At 39.3% G+C, this 16,964-nt stretch overlaps 1 protein-coding gene across 2 annotated transcripts in view; it reads right to left on the bottom strand.

Annotated features, from left to right (window-relative positions):
* ndst3 (N-deacetylase/N-sulfotransferase (heparan glucosaminyl) 3) overlaps positions 1 to 16,964 on the bottom strand; it is a 53,220-nt gene that overhangs the window by 2,937 nt on the left and 33,319 nt on the right. For both annotated transcript variants that reach the window (XM_008413623.2, XM_008413612.2), the window contains exons 7-13: positions 12,364 to 12,546; positions 11,804 to 11,900; positions 10,345 to 10,468; positions 9,509 to 9,683; positions 8,313 to 8,483; positions 7,957 to 8,066; positions 1,518 to 1,620 (exon numbers count right to left, since the gene is read on the bottom strand). In XM_008413623.2, the coding sequence (XP_008411845.1) occupies positions 1,518 to 1,620; positions 7,957 to 8,066; positions 8,313 to 8,483; positions 9,509 to 9,683; positions 10,345 to 10,468; positions 11,804 to 11,900; positions 12,364 to 12,546 (963 nt within the window). The remainder of the gene's footprint in view (positions 1 to 1,517; positions 1,621 to 7,956; positions 8,067 to 8,312; positions 8,484 to 9,508; positions 9,684 to 10,344; positions 10,469 to 11,803; positions 11,901 to 12,363; positions 12,547 to 16,964) is intronic.

The raw sequence follows: 16,964 nt of genomic DNA, 5'->3' as shown, positions 1-16,964 counted from the left end.
AGTTAAAGGACAAGAAAGCATTGCAAATGATGGTTAAACGTTTAAAAACATGCAACAAATATTGTAAGAGCTCACCGGAGGCTACAATTTACAGACCGGTTTGTTTAGCGTTCAGTTTTTAAAGCTTTGTTAATGATTCCCAGTTGGTTTTAGGTCTAAACTTTGACTAAATCATCCTAAAACAGCATTAATGTTGTTTTAAATTGTACAACCATTAAAATGTAGCTATGTGTGTTTAAGGCTGATGTTCCCACATGAAAAAAATAATTCCCAAAGGATGATGTTGCCACCACTGTGTTCCCATAAAGTGTAGAATCACTGGAGGGTAAGGCTAACAGTTGTCTTCTCAAGAGATTCTCCCAACTGAGCTGTGGCTCTTTCTGCTTCTCTGATCAATCCTCTGTTTGAACAGCCTGTTGCATCAGGTGAACAGTCATGTGTCTGTGGGTTTGCAGGTCTGTCCTTCACTTTCTGTTTATGGCAGTTTAAAGGTTGGGATATAGTTGTATAACCTGTCCCTGCTTAAAAACTCACAGCATTCTCCCTGATCTGTCTGCTGTGTTTCTTGGGCTTCACAAAGCACTTTTGTTCAGTAATGTTCTCTAATGAAGCTCCGAGGCCTTCACAAGACAGCTGTATTTATGGTGAAATTGAAATAGATGCAGACAAATCCTACTGACCTATTATCAATTAAGGAATCAAGTTTATAGAACAAACTACAAAGTTGTAAAGAAAACACTATGCAGTCAACAATTAAACAAACATTAAATTGTATGTGTCACATGAATAAGGTAAATATGTTGTGTCGGAGTAATGGAGGCTTCCATTTCAGAATTACGTCCTACTTCATGTTTATCATGTAAAACTCCAATAAAATACGATTAAAGTTTGTGGCTGCAATGAGTCCAAATATGAAAACAGTTCAGCGGATGTAAATACTTGAGCACCGCTCTATAATTATTTTCCTCTCTTGTCTCTCTGCCCTGCTGTTCACTCTATCGCCTCCCCTTGGCCTCTCCTTGTGTCTCCTTGGTTGAGGCTCAAATAAATTTTAATTACAGGTGACGCGGAGGCACAGCCGTGAGCCATGCGTGAACACGTGTGGAGAGAGGATGTATCTATGAGAGAGCAAACGTGTGATTCATCGTCTGCAGCCTCTCTGTGGAGCCATGAGGGAGGACAAAGATTTATGGATTTGGATTTTCTCCTTCTATCTTTCATCTCCCTTTCTCCCAATCTGCCTTGTTCGGTTTCTCATTGTGGTTTTTATTAGGTCCTCCTAATTAGGTTTAAAGCGTCTGGCTGGATCTGATAGGGTTACAGTTTCCACCTCTGCTTTGATTCCTTGGGGGGGATATTTTTGCCTCAATGATCGAGAGAGAGATGTGGGTTGTCACTGCCAGTAAGGTGGCTCGATTCCTTTTTGTGTCAGTTGCTCTCTCAATCCGTCACATCACAATACATGCACCATTTTCCCCGAGCGCAAATGCCTTTTAGTTAACAGGAAACAAAATTACCTCTGGGTCCATAGGAGGATACTTCCTTCCTTTGCTTTTTCCCAAACATTTTGTCTTTCCTCCCTCCAGGAGCTGGCACCAGAAGCCCTTCTGAGGGTCAAAGCTGAGGAGAGAGGGAAGCAGAAAAGAGGCGAAAGTGTCACTATGAGTGGTGAAGGGAATTGTTTCTTTTGGCAGTTTTGGGTGTGAAAAATTATTTTTATAAGTTTAATGTCATTTAATGTCTGTCTAGGTCAGAACATAAAAAGAGATTTGTCTTGGTTATTATTAAGCTCATGAAAAATCAATAACCTTGAGAGCAAAGTAACCCAAGGGCTGCACATTATGCTTGTCATCTCCAGACAAATGTACAATGGATACAATTAGAACACTTTCAATTTTCACGAAGTCACACAGCGCCTTGCAATTTATACACGTCAGACTTTTGTAGTCTGAACCTTATGCGAGAGACCAGCGGTAAGTTGTGGATATTCGTGAAATGGAATTACAAGAAGATTTTCAATTGGTACAAATACAAACCTAAAGAGCATGATATATATTTGTGTTAACTTTATTTTCCTTTTTTTCTTACTACCAAAATGTAAAAAAAAGGGGGAAAAAAAGGAGGTGCAGCTACTTTGCTGAGCAAGGTGGGGTGTATTTATTTGTACAACATAGTACAGTTCTTTTTCAGATGTCTGGGAGTTTGTTCCAGATTAGAAGAGCATAGAAGCTGAATCCTGCTTCTTCAAGTTGGGTTCTGGTTCTGGGGATGCAGAGTAGCCTAGGACCTAGACCTGAGAGGTTGACACATAGACAGCAAATAAGATTTAATGTCTTTTGGTGCAAAGCCATTCAGTGATTTATAAACTAACAGAAGTATTTTAGGTTGTATTCTCTGAGCTAAAGGGAGCGAGTGTAAGGAGTTTGGAACTGGGCTGATGTCCTCTATTGTTTTAGTGAGGATGCAAGCAGCAGCATCCTGGATCAGCTGCTGCTGTCTGATTTACTGCTTAGGCAAACCAGTGAAGACACTATTGCAGTAATCAATTCAATTATGTATTTTTTTTAAGAACACACATTAGTCCTTCAATCGTGGAAATGTTCTCCAGATAGATGACGAACTTTGTAATTGTCTTCATGTGTCTCAGAAGATTCGTGTCTGAACCCTGAATCTGGATGACTTCACCCAGATTTCGGGCCTGATCAGTAACACATACCATTGTGAAATCTATGCATATTTTAAACGTTTTATTAGTTTGTTAAAATTATTAGATTTTTACTAGCAGTTGATTTGAACTTTACTTATGTAACATGATATTGTGCTCTGTTATCACCTCTTTCTGAAGATATTCTTTAGACCAGATGGGGTTAAAAGATGCAAATTATTTCTTTATCTGCATACATTTTTGGACTAATAAAGCAAAGCAAGCGCTGGGAGGTTTGCTTCAGTCACAAAAGATGACGGAAAGAAAGAGAAGATTAAAACATAGCCTTGAGTGTTAGGAATCTGTCAGACTGCTGGTGTGTCAAAAAAGAAATGACAGGACAAAAGATTAGGCTTTTGTCTAACTCCATCCTCAGACAACACACAAACACACACGGACACACACACACCCACACAGAGAGCATCCTTATTATTCCATCAGAACCTCTTCCCAAGTTATTTGTATGCGTGTGTGGGACGGTGATTGAAGACAGAGCCATTCTTTGTCCTGGTCGGAGCCACAAATTTTGGATGTCACTGTCTTGAAGCTTGAAGCTTTGCAGGCTGATTGCATTCTGATGAGCAGTGCTTGAGAAATAAACTGTTTCCCACTCATCCAAAGCATAAAAGCTGCATGTTTAATTTATGTCATCACAGATCATGATGTGGACACACATATAGGAATATACATCAGTCACTAAAGAGGCGGAGTTTGTGGCTGCCGCTCAGAAAGACTGAGGAAGAGCTGGGCGTTTAAGGTTTTATCCTTTGTCTTGCATTAATGTCTCTTGTGGTTGTGCTGTTTTTGATAAATTTAGGCTTTTGGACTGAAACACTGCAAAAAAGTAAGGTTTGTGTTTTTGTACTGTTTCAGCTGTAACTCAGACAGGCAGCCGGTGAATACAAGCAGTTTATACTCTGAGGGGCAAACATAGAAAACTATTTGCAAATGTTTAATGTTGGTAAAATCACATATGCGTCCACTTATGCAACTAGACGCCAAGGCAGATCTGTACACTTCACTTTGAGCATTATACATGAATTTATGTAGAAACTCCGCATAGTTGTGTATTTTTACACATTTCACAGACACAGCAACAACCTAGCCATCCTTAAAAACTTGAGCTGTTTGTGTTTTGCAGATTGATATCCTTTGGATTTATTATGTTTTTGACTGGACAAAGTCAACTGTGGCCTCAAACAGAAATTGCAAATTAAAAAATCACCCCCTCTCTCGTCTGAGACTCACATAAGTAACTGAAAATTTTGAAAAATAAATAAGTTATAAAACTCCAATAAAACTATATAACAAGTTTTAAGAACTGTTCTATGTAGAGTGCTATATTAGCACACGTGTTCCGTTCATTAAAAAGCTTTACACAACGCACAGAGTCAGCTTAAAAATGTAGTGGGGTAACGGATGAGAAAAGTTTTAATGTGCCATATTCGCTCCCTTAACCATAGCTTTTAGAGATGCCACATGCTTGCACATCATTCCTGTTCATGTATTTACATTGTATTGAATTTTAAATGACCTTGACTAAATTAACTTAATTCAACAAAATCTGTTGCATTGGTCTTATTTATCCAAAGAAACTGAGTGTCTGCATCTCAATAGCTGTAAGTAGTGAAAATGAAACCTTGAAGTATTCTCGGTTTAATTAGTGAAATTCTTTACAATTAAATTACTGAAATAGCAAAACTTTCAAGCGTATTCTAATTCAGTGAGATTTACTGGTAGCATATATTTTCAAGGCTTCAATTTTCTTACATTTAGACATTGTGTTCAGTTAAATTTCTCAAATGTGTTACCACACTGCACTTCTTCTGTTTTGTTATTTTACCCAAAAAGCAACAATTAATTTATGTATCCATTTCTATTAGCACTGTCTTATCTTTAATTTTTTTTTCTCCTGTTGAAGAAAGAACATCCTTCCATCACCAGAAAGGAATTTGCTGTGTAATAAACAGCAAATTTTCCCTCCAACCTAACCTAAAAAAAACTAAAATCTGAATATTTTCCCAGGATAAATAGCAACACCAGAGCTAGTGACATAAAAAGCTAAACAACCCAATAAAGAAGGCTGGTTCTGTTTTGAGGACGACTCTGGAACATCTGGAGATTATTGTGCAAGAAGAATTCTTCATAAAATCAAGAAAATTCCTCAACAGCAACAAAGTGTCTTCTGTCAGAGGATACAACAGAGCCGCTGTAATGCAGACCGCTACAGGAGATCCTTTGTGCCTACAACCATCAGCCTCTACAACAACTTTTTACAGAAAATTGTATAAGTTACATAAAAATTTTTTAATAGAATTAATAAAGTATTTTAAAAATTGTATGTAAATGGAGTAGTAAAGGTCCATATTAAAGTCTACTGCAATCTGGAGATCTAAAAGACAAGTAGCAAAATAAAAAATGCCATGGATCCCCTGATATTTGGGACAAAGAGAGCCGACAGGTTGGTGACACAACAATGATCTTTGCTTTTCTCACTATGTGGGGTAATTCAGGGCTAGCAATATTTCCAAGCAACTACAATAATAATAACTTACGGTTTTCCTTGATTGCTTTGATCCACTTAAAGAAACTGGAATGAACTCAGATTACATTATCACTTACTCAGCAGAGCAGAAGACGCCCCTTGGAAATATATTAACCCTTTCTCATTGGTGTGACAGACTCTCCTCACCCTTTTGCATCAGTTAACACAAATGTCAGTTCAGTCACTCCAAATTCCATTGTTTTGGTTTTGGTAAATAAACAGAAATCACATGCTCCCAGCTATGAAAAACAACCTCAATCAGTATAAAATGACTGATACACATGTTTCACTCTCCTTCACACAAATCTTCAATTAATCTGTGGGCCTTAAAAGGTGTCATGTCTGTATTGTTCTTCATCAGCATAGCTGGAGAAAGAGTCCAAGGCAGATGAGGGTGAGTGATGGTACTGCAACAGATATTGTTTTTATCATCATCATTTCTTATTTTCAGAGAAATTTTATTTTGGTTTACATTTACATTATGTTTTTGTAATACTTACAACATTTCAGTTTCCAGCCACAGTTTGAAAAACATGGCATACAATTATTTAAAACAGCTTTAAAGTATTTCTGATTCAGGATCCAATTTGTCACAGTTTATGTAGAAACATACTAAATGGCACTGGAATGAAAGAGATGTAATGAGCTACAATGATAAGCAATGGTGCATGAATGATGTATTTTGTTCCCCATTATGATATGATTGACTGAAAGAGCTGATACGTGTTTTGCAGGGTGTGTTGTTTGGTGGCAATATTTGCATTTGCTTCTTATTTTAAATGTTTTGGCACAGTTAGAACCTTCTGTCACTTTGACCATGAGTGCCACTGTTTAGCCGTGTGTGTGTTAATTGTTTTGAAAATGTGGAGTTGACAGCTGCAATCAAGAAAAAAAACTGTAAATGATACGGTTGAGTTACGCATTACTGTAAATGAGTACAAGATGGTGAATATGTATGCTTAACATTATCACTTCATGTGCATTTTCCAGTTCTAATCTGTGCACAGCGTTGTGCAGAAGCAACAGTATAAACTCATTTACAACAAACATAAGAAACACCCAGCTTTGGGTAAACATGTTATCATGAGGAGAAGCTGAGGTTCACTTGAGAGAAATTGTCCAATTCGGGAGACATTTTCAGGAAATAATGTTAAATAAATAAATAAAATTAACAGACATTTACAACTACTTCAACATTCTTCTTTGCAATGACTGAAGCAATAAACAAGGACTTTTAGTCTTTTTTGGAATTGTTATTCTGCATTCATAAGCATAGTTCACTTTGGCTTAAGTAACACAAGCAAATTATAATGCTTTAAAGCTGCAGAGAAATTGAAACAATTGATGCATGTCCAAAAAGATTTGCAATTTGTCTGAAGGGATGGGAAACTATTACAACGAACTGTAGACGTAACTAAATGTTGGGGTGACTTGAAGCTGCAATAGGTAACTTCTATAAAAATATGTTTTTTTTGTTTTGTTTTTATTAAAACTGTCACTATGTTCTGACAGTAGAATAAGAACAGCTCGTCTGGCTCTTCTCGGTGGTCCTAAGGCTATCTGAGGAAATAAACCCCTCCAAGACTGAAAAAAAAAACAATCAGAGGCAAGAAGAAGATCTTAAGCTGCCAACATGTTTCACTCTGCAGAGATCCAAGCGGATCCAAAGTGGATGTTCGCTGGTCCACTGGATTTATGAGTATTAAAGTAAAGGGGACTGTATGCATACCTGACTTTTCTGATTACTAAATTTAAACACTGTGGTTTCACTTCACAGTTATGCATCACTTTGGTTTGATTTGTGGTTGTAATGTGACAAAATGAGAAAAAACTTCAACGGGTATAAAAACTTTTCCAAGACACTATATGAGTATTAATCTGTCCTTGAAAGATTAGAGGCATGGAAAGTGGATACTGAAGCAAACAGATTTATCTTATTGTAGAAAAAAACTGTCCTAAAGCTTAAAAACAGCTAATCAATACAAAATAAGGTTGTTGTAGCTATAAATGGCAGATAAGAACCTGTCAGCCGGTAATGCTGGTCATCTAACTGTTACAGAGTATTAAAACTACAAAACTTCAATGTATTTTACTTGGACTATGTGAAACAGACCAGCACAAAGCAGATAATTGTAAAAACAGAAGAAAATAGTTTTAAATCTATGTTATGCATTTATAGGTAAGTCAATTTAAAAATAAAAATCCACTTAGCATGATGCAGCCACCACCATTGTTTCATGCTGAAATTTGTGGGGAATTTGAAAAGTTGAAAATATTTTTGCAAGGGACAGCAGGCAGATAATAAATAAATGAAATTGAGGAAGTTTGAGACTGTTGGTAAACTTTATGCAAGTTGGGGTGCACAGTAATCATTGTGGCACCCAACAATGAGAAAGAAAGCTGTGTTTTTTGTTGCGTGTGTTTTTGTCACTTTCACTTAGTTGTTTTTAAAGAAAACATTTTTTTTAAAATATGATTATTTATTGTTTTGTCACTGCTTCAATTAGCAGTCATCTGATATCGCGGTCGTTTTTGTTTACGGTGCGACTCCGAGATGTTGACGCTGAGGATCCGGACCAAGCTGTTTACCAGCAGATGTCAGGCTTCCCACAGATTTGGGATTTTGGGAACTTGTTGATTAATCGAGACTGAATAGCATTCATTCCACTTGTAAATTACAGGCAAGCGCACAGAGTCAGACACTCACGTTAGAGTCTGGGAGTAGTTAAAGTGAGGAGTGACACCCAGAAACTTCTGCACTTCGTCCATCACTGCTGCGGGGTCGTTTCTAAGCTGATGGCCATCGATGATCATCACCTGCACACACAAAGACGTACATGGACAGGATCCATTAAGAACTGACACTTCAGTACCTTATCAATCCTGATGTTTATAGATAACAAAATGTTACAGATTTAGAAAAGCATTCAAAAAAGTTAAAATGTAATTTAAATGATGTATAAAAAAAAAATATGCTGAAAGGTCAAAGCAGATAAAATTTGCCTTCAAATTTGTTTGGAATCATAATGTCAGTCGCTGGCTTGCGTCTGTGACTGTACGTACCTGGTTAGATGGATAGTATGTCAGCCACCTCTCCAAGTGTGTAGCATAGAGGCCTGGCAGGAGACAGCGACTCTGCAGGGATCGCAGCTCTGCAGGCGCTCCTTTTCTTGCACTGATGACCTCATAGAAGGTGAACTGCAGGGCTGCGCGGTCCTCGTGAGCTCTTTGATGCTGGAGAGAGGTGCACAACAACAGAAGAGGCTTCAAAGATCTCGCTTTGGACATCAGGGTTGTTTTTTTTTCTTTCTTATTTATCGATCGAAGTTGGAGAAACCAACATAAAACTGGAGATGACATGTTTGTATGTATTCCTCATTTATCAAACAGGCTTGAGATCACAGTTTCAGGGGTTTATGATACGTGAATATGCAGATGTACCAGACAAACCCGACAACTCAGATATATACCTGTATGATATATATCTAAGATATATATCAGATATATATATCTTAGATATATGCCTTTGTGTAAATAGAGACAGAGGCATTTCACAGCATGATGCATGCAGCTACTGCAATTCAGTACAGTGTAAAAGCATGTGCATGTTTTGACATAATAATAACAACCCATAATGTGTTAAATCTGGGATTTATGTGATAAACCAAGACTAAGTGGTGCATAATTGCAAAGTGGAAGGAAAAGAATGCACGTTAAGAGATCAACAGCTATGTTGTAAATTGGTATAATGACTCATGGAAAATATTTTAGATTTTGCTGCAGTCACAGCTTTAAATTCTTTAGGGGCATGTCTCTAGCAGTTTTGTAGATCTGAAGGCAGATGTTTTGGTTCTTCAAAAAAAAAAAATGGCCTCTCATAAATGTCTTACAGGCTATTTGAGATTTTTGTGCTCCAATCTTCCCAACAGCTCTGACCAGTTTTTCTCTCCTGACTGAAAGAAGCATTTCCGCACCATAGTGCTGCCTACGCAGCGCTTCACCATGGTGTTGGCACTCCAACGGTGTCTGGTAGTATTCTGGCAGAGCCTTGCCATGTAGGCCACAGAGCTTAATCTTAATCTGACCACCAGATTAACCTTTCTTCCACCTATCAGTGGTTCCCCCAGACGTTCTGTGGTTTTCCTTGTTGCTATGATAAAATGTGAAAAACATCAAGGGGGTGTGAACAGTTTTAAAAGGCACTGTGCATGCGCCGTCACGGTCAAAAATGCGAGTGTGTTTTTGCCGAGTGTGTTCACCTGATACCAGCTGTAGGCCCTGTCAGACGGGTTGATGAGCAGCGTGATGATCTTGGCCTTGGGCAACAGGGCAGCAGCTCGCCGTGGGGTCTCCTCTGAGGGAAAATAGTTGGCACTCTTCTCAAACATGAAATCCGTGCTAACGTTGGACGGCACGGGGAAAAACTCCATGTACCTGAGGCAAAGCAGACATCATTTTAAGATGCACACCACACTCACAGACATCTGCAATTAATCAAAAGCTCTGAAAGCCACGGCAATACAAGGCAGCGGCTTTGCACATCATTTCAAAGTCAAATGCAGTCTGGAAAGTCAACACGTTCTAGACTTTATCTGTGCCTTTAAGGAGTCTGATGATACGGCTTAAGCAATTTTCAATGAAGAAGTGTTTCTGGAGGATGCGACAGCTGTGTCTGTCAGCTAAGTAACCCATTTATGGGTCATTTTAGACCGACATATGTCTGTTGGCTTACACTACAGGATTAAAACCTCATTTTGAGGACACTGTTGAGCCGTTTCGAACTGCCTGACGCATTACTAAAGTCTGTACAGGCAGGTGAAAGCTAATAACAACCTCACAAAATGAAGAAAAGGTGGGCTGTTATCTTTTGTTTCACCTTAGGCACTGACTAATAAAAGACAAAGAAATGAAAGAAGGTGAGAAGTGTGTGTGCGTGTGTAGGGGTGTGTGCGTGTGTGTGTGTGTGTGTGTGTGGGCGTGTGCGTGTGTGTGTGTGTGTGTGTGTGTGTGTGNGTGTGCGTGTGTGTGTGTGTGTGTGTGTGTGTGTGTGCGTGTGTGTGTGTGTGTGTGTGTGGTATTGCGCGTGGGCGCTCACCAGTCGATTCCTTTGTGGTAGTTGTTGGTGTTAAAGAACTGGACCTCCTCGTACGTCTTTGGACTGGGGAAGTTACTGGAGATGGAGGGATGCATGAGCAGGAAGAGATAAAGTGCCGTCGTTCCTGGAAGAAAGGGCATAATTCATAACTGGCTCGTTAGTTCAGCTCTGCGGAGTGTGGGTTTGTGCGCGCGAGGAACTGTGTGTTAGTGTGTGAGAGGTGTCGTCCACTGATCCATACTGGAAGATTTTTTTTTTTCCTTTTCCAAGATTTATATGTTGCGGAGAATTCACAGAGGGAGTTCTTGTGTGTCTGTGTGCAGAAAGATCATAGCCCTTTCCTTCCAAATGATTCAAAAGCATTTGACACCAATCAGCAGATGGGGGAATGGTCCTGCCCTCTGTCTCACCCTCTGCAGCTCTTTTTTTCCCACCTGCCTCTCCTGTGATGAAATGGGGATTTATAGTAATCTAATTGTTGTTAGGTTGCTGATGTCGCTACATTGACCTCTCCTTCCACGTGGGAGATTATCACCCAGGTAATTACTGTTTATGCCTCACCTCTTCACCTCCTACTGAGAAAAAAAAATCCCCTTATTTAAATTCTAGAAATCAATTGAATGTATACAGGGTGCAAATTGTATTGTGCACGAAGATGTGCTTCAGTAAACCGAAGTTTTGCAATTCTCCACAGGTGTTTTTTGTTTACCAAAGTATGTGCCACCTATTTTAATTATATCGCTGCACATCCAGCACTTCATAGGCATGAAACACGCAGTAATATTTTATCCTGTGGTCACCAACAAATTATTTGGGTTCAAAGGTGGCTGAAAATCAAAACAGTCAACATACGAGAGCAGATGTGCTCTGCCTCTTTCATGATCTGTGAAAAAGTATCTTTCTCCTTATACTTTTCTTCCATTTTGGCTCTTTTGTCACACTTACATGTTTTTTTAAGTAAAAATGTTTTAACCTAAAAAAAATATGTAAGAAGCGGTTTACAAATGATGATTTAATTTATAAACGCTACTCAAACCAATCGGACCAGATGAGAAGATATCATATATATATCACAAACCTTAAAATCCTTAAAAATGCTTTATCTCTCCGAATTTATGATTTTCACCTCTTTTGGATGGATCCAAGTCTTATCTAAGAAAGTCCCTTTCCTGCCCTGCATCCAGAATTTACACACATTTTTAATAAGCTCCTCTATTTCAGTCTCTTTGATGGAGTCAAAGCAAAAGAAAGACAGAGACACTGGTACCACTGTGCGTCTAAAGGAGAAAGCATGTGGGTGGAAGAAAAGAGGAAGGAGCCTCTTCCTTTGTCTCCCTCTGACAGAGGTAAAGGAACATAGGGGATTATATGAAAAGGCTCTGCTGCAGACACCTGTGCACACAGGAGAAGCCTCTGTGTTACATGTGCATGTCTGATCGTTGGCATATCTTCATCTTACCTGTTTTCTGTGGGCCGACCACCATGAATTTAGGCAACCTGTCGCACGTTTTCTCCTTAGACCAGATGTCTTTGTGCCGTTTGTCATCACACGGGTTCTACAAAACGGTGTAGAAAAAGAGTGATTAGACGTTAAACATAAAGAGAACAAACATACCAAGTAACCCACCTCAGTGAGGAGATATACAACAGAGTGATATATAGCAGAAGAATGAATAGTCTGCTGAGCCCTTTCTGGCTTTGAACACGGCACAAATCCATATAAGCTGTAAATGCCTTCTCAAACATTTCCACAAAGGAGTCAGAATGCAGTAACAGATTCAGACTTTAGTTTTCTGCAATAAACTTAATGGATCCCTGCATCAAAAAGGATAATAAAAAAAACAATAAGTACTATCTGTTTTATCTATTCTTGTTTTGTTCTCCGTGCATCAGAATACTGCATGACGTCTTCGCAAATTTAAATACAAAAGAACATCTTTTCAGTAACAAAATCAAACGCAGAGCAGACACGGAGAGCACAAGCCCATACGTGTGTGGCGTGCACCCGTGCAAACACACCTGCCAGAGCGGGTTCCTTTGTTCGGGAAAAAGCTGAAAGTACTTGTGTGCGAGCTGAAGAGGCGGGAGGGTGCGGAGCTTCAGGTTGGTCCAAGAGCGAAGGAAGGACGCCAGGTGGACGAACGTGTAGAGACCCAGTCGATCGTTGCCGTAGTTAGAGAGGTGGGTCATGAATATGCTTATCTGGAAAGGGGAAAATGTAACAAAGTCAAAGGGATAGTTCAGAGTTTTTGGAATCGGGATTCTGTAATGTTTTTATAAATAATTCAGTAGATCTTCTATTACCTTGCCACACTATTGCATATCTGACTTACATTTCAGTGTCATAGGAAAACAAACAGCAGCAGATAAATAATGCTTTAGCGTCATGTTCATGACTGTGCCAGGTTGCTCCTAATTTTTTTTAAATTATGTTTAATAACTACATAGTATCAGCATATATGCAAATGCTCAGTTTGCCCTTTTATGAAGGTCCAGAGATTTAGATATGTCCTAATATAGTGTTGTGTCCCATGGCTATAAACACTTTCAGTCTGAGTTTTTTTTTTTTTTGAAGGGGTAAAAACTGATGGGATGTCTGACCAGCAGTGAACCATCCATTGCTTTGAGGATTTATTCCCTTTTCTACAAAGGAACTGTGATATAACACCATCTGCTACAGGCAGATTTGACAACTATACCTTTTTTTGATTTTAAATCAACTGCTACAAAGTATGTTTTGCTCGATAATACCATGAAAACAATTTGATAGGCCACACTGTTAATTCTTCACGGTAAATCTAAAAAGATTAATGCCATTGCTATATTTTTATTTGTTCTCGAACATTAAAAGCCGTGCGTCTGCAGAGAGAATTCTCAGAGTGCCACCGACTTAAAAAAATGCCCGACTACAAGCAGCAGTGTGTAAAAAAATGCTTTGGTATGACAGCAGGCACTTTCGTTATTTGGAGTGATACTTATCTTTGCAGAATGACCGATAAAGAAAAAGCTTCAGTCTCACCCAACAAGAGTGGCAACTCTTGTTATAGGTAAGGGAACTATTACATCTATAATAAACTCCTTTATCATTACAAAACCTTATATCAATCCAACTCCTAAGTCTTCACATTTACCACTGTAACCTCAAGACAAAAAGATTATTTCCATGTATGTGCGTTCAGCTGTACGGGTCCAGAGCATTTCAGCTGTCCTCCAAGAATCAACATCTCCTATCAGGTGCTTCTGTTAGGTGAAATCTCACATTAAAGTTTCAGCACGACGTACACAGTTTGAAGTGCAAAAATAAAAGGTAAACAGATAAAATGAGACTGATGCATTCACTGCTCCTGGTAGATAAAGCTGAGGACGCAGCACGATACTCCTCGGAGGCACTGGGAGATGGGAGAGATGCGTACACACGCGGGACAGTGTGTCAGAGTGTGTTTGCGGTGGTTAATGTGTGTGAGGAGGAAGGAGACACTCAAAGCGAGCGGAGGAGCAATGGTGTGTCGGTCCAGGCTATCTGTCCACGCTTCACTGCTTTTATAGGCTGATCAAAGAGACAAGCTAAGATAGCTGTTACAGACAAATGCACCCACACACACACACACACCCCCCCACACACACGCACACACACACAAACATGTGCTGTACTCCTTTTTGTTCACAGAGTTATGGAAACATCTTTAGATAAAACGTTACCATCAGCCATTAAGATATGAATTATTTGTTGGATCTAATGATGGTGTCTGGATTCGCTTGAGTTATGGTGTTTCAGTCTTTAATGTTCTTCATCTTAAAAAGCACCCACTCTCTCCTCCACACACATACACATGCTAGTCTCACTTTGGGGGTATATCCCATTCATTTTTCATTTAATTCTAGTTGATCCTAGTTAAAGTAAACTATATTGTATAGTTTTGTTTAAAAGAATGTATTAGATATGTCTATATGTAGATAAGTCATCAATGCAACATGGGGGACATTACACTTCCCCTCTTTTGTAGAGCCAATCAGCCAATCAATTCATTGTTGAAGTAAAAAAAAACCGAAATATATCGTTCTGTGTAATGAATCAACATAAAATATGACCTTAAAATTGTGAATCGAATTGCTAAAATTAGTTCTAGCAAGTCTATACAGTCAATGTTCTGCAGATAAAAGAGGGTGCGACTCTCTAGCAGCACAGATTTCCTGTAAATATAGAGAGACACGCTGTCGGAGCTTGATAGATCAGCGTCCGGCTGACCTGGAAAGTTGTTGGGAACACTGCACACTGATGGAAGGAACGCGTGTCAGCGTGTGAGAGAGTGAGAAACAGCAGGAGGGTGAGCTGATGCATGATGTATACAGACTCTGCTTCTCGAGGAAAAAAGAGCAGATTTGAACGTGTCGAAGCAGACGAACATGTCAGCACAAATGTTTATGCATTTGTGCATCGATGTACGCCACAGCACTTTGTGGATCTGCTACAGCCCTTCTTATGGATTTCGGGCAAATGAGCAGTGCAGCATTCTGGCTTTCACCAGGATTGTGTCAATGTAGCTGATGTAAGAGCAGGATCGCGGGGCCACTGTCAGAGTATCGCCAAGCACTCTGACAGGAACATTTGATAAATACACCAGGAGAGAAAAACGGTCCACTTGGCCCTCATCTCCAATAAAATTCACTATCAAAAACCTGAGATCTCCTCCTTCAAAGCTTTCAGAAGCAACTCTGTAGGAAAGTCTTCCAGTAATAACGAAGACATAATATTTAGCAGCACCCTCCAATAAAGGTGAACTGGAGGGGATTCAAACTGTGTAGCAAATAGAAGAAATCTGAGCAGAGTAGATAAAAAAAAAAGTCTCCATTTTTGTTCTGCGCCTTTTTTGGAAAGGAAACGCGGTGATCAAAAAGTGATTTATGTCCCCTTCAAACCCCTCAATAGCCTATGATGTCTGACTCTGCAGGCTGTGTGGAAACAGGTTGCCGTGTGTGGTTGTGTGTGGGGTGTTTTGCAGGTGCATACAGTTAGGACAAAGAGAGGGAGAAAGAGAGGTCTGGCTATGGCAGCACATGGAAACATTCATTACGAGGCCTGAGCGGTGGCAGCCAAATTAAACAGAGGGGGAAAAGAGGGGGAAAAGAGGGGGACGATTTGTGTTTGTAATTGAAGAGCTGCAGAAAAGAGGAGGGGGGGGGGAAACATAAGAAAAGAGAGAGGAAATGGAGGAGGTGACAAAAAGAAAATAACCTTGGCAGGTGAGTCTAAATTAAAACAGAAAAAAGTAAAAGCCCACTTGAGAGGGTGTTAATCTCCCATTGAGGTAAAACTCAGAGCCCCCCGGTGGAAGAACGTGCTGTGGCTAAGAATTCAATTAACTGAACCATCCAAACCTTTTCTCTGTGTTTCTTGAGCACTGAATTGCTTTGGGTCCCATATGGGCCTTTAATAAAAAAGGAAACTACTTCAAAATAGAACTGGACTCAAATCTTGCCTGGACTGGCAGTGTTTCGAAACATATAAATACAATCTCTCAGCCTATCACTTTTAATCTTTACTCCTCATCTTTTCTTCTCATTGCTACTATGCAGCTCTATTTCCCTCCGCTTCTTTCATCAGTTTGATGTCTTACTCTCACTTTCTACTCTGCTCCAAAAAGTCACTTTATGCTTTTTTTTTTCCTTCCTCTCCTCTTCCAGATCTCGCGCTGACCTAGATGCCCTAATGAAACATGTCAGCCCGACATGGAATGATGTTCTTCAAAGGACATGCATGCAAGAACACGCACGAGCATGCAGAAACTCAGGCAGACAGTTAGCGTGTCTTGCAGGATTAGAGGAACATGTGTTCTTGTATTTGAGCTTGTGACATATTCCAATCCTGCTTAATATGATTGCATTTTGGGAAGTTATTACTTGATTCTTGTTTGAATCTGTTCGTCCATCCTCCCTTCTGACCGTCTGTCAGCTTGTCTGGTTCCACATTAAGGATCGATAAAAGCAGTCACAGGTTTATTATACTCTACTTAGCAAATAACACACAAATTTGATAGTACATAATAATGTTAATTAAAAGGGAACCTATTATGTTTCCTTGAACCGTTTAGAATAGGTCTAAGAGCTATACAAATCATGTTCAATACTTTTTTTTTTTTTCTGAAATCATGAGATTTTGCCTGGTCGGTTCTGCCTATTGTGATCTTAACCCATCACTGATTTTTGATGTTATATTTGCGAAGTTTTGAAATGGCCAAAAAACTTGAATTTATTTCCAGAAAACAGCTGGATGTTGATTTTTTATTTTTTTTTTTAGTGCTTGGACTGTTTCTAGAAGCAGTAGAGACCAAAACGCCCCTTTAAGTTCAAGCTGCAGACACTTTGCAATGATAAAGATGCACTCCTCTCATTGTGCACTAGGCAAGGGGTTGACAAGGCAAGAGAATTTGACTTATTTTCTGATAAGTTCAGGTAATAATTATTTGACCACTTTTGGACACTCAAGACTGCGTACAGAGCTTTGAACTACCATCCCGACATGGTCAGGGAATGTTTAAATATAATAAAAAAAAGGAACAAGACCATGACATCAGGATGAAAAACCACTATCCTGATGCAATAGAACAGTGTTCATTTTACAC

The sequence above is a fragment of the Poecilia reticulata genome, linkage group LG1, assembly GCF_000633615.1.
Source record: "Poecilia reticulata strain Guanapo linkage group LG1, Guppy_female_1.0+MT, whole genome shotgun sequence".
NCBI classification, from domain to species: domain Eukaryota; kingdom Metazoa; phylum Chordata; class Actinopteri; order Cyprinodontiformes; family Poeciliidae; genus Poecilia; species Poecilia reticulata.
The sequence above is the reverse complement of the archived record's forward strand: the minus strand, read 5'-3'. Positions and strand labels throughout refer to the sequence as shown.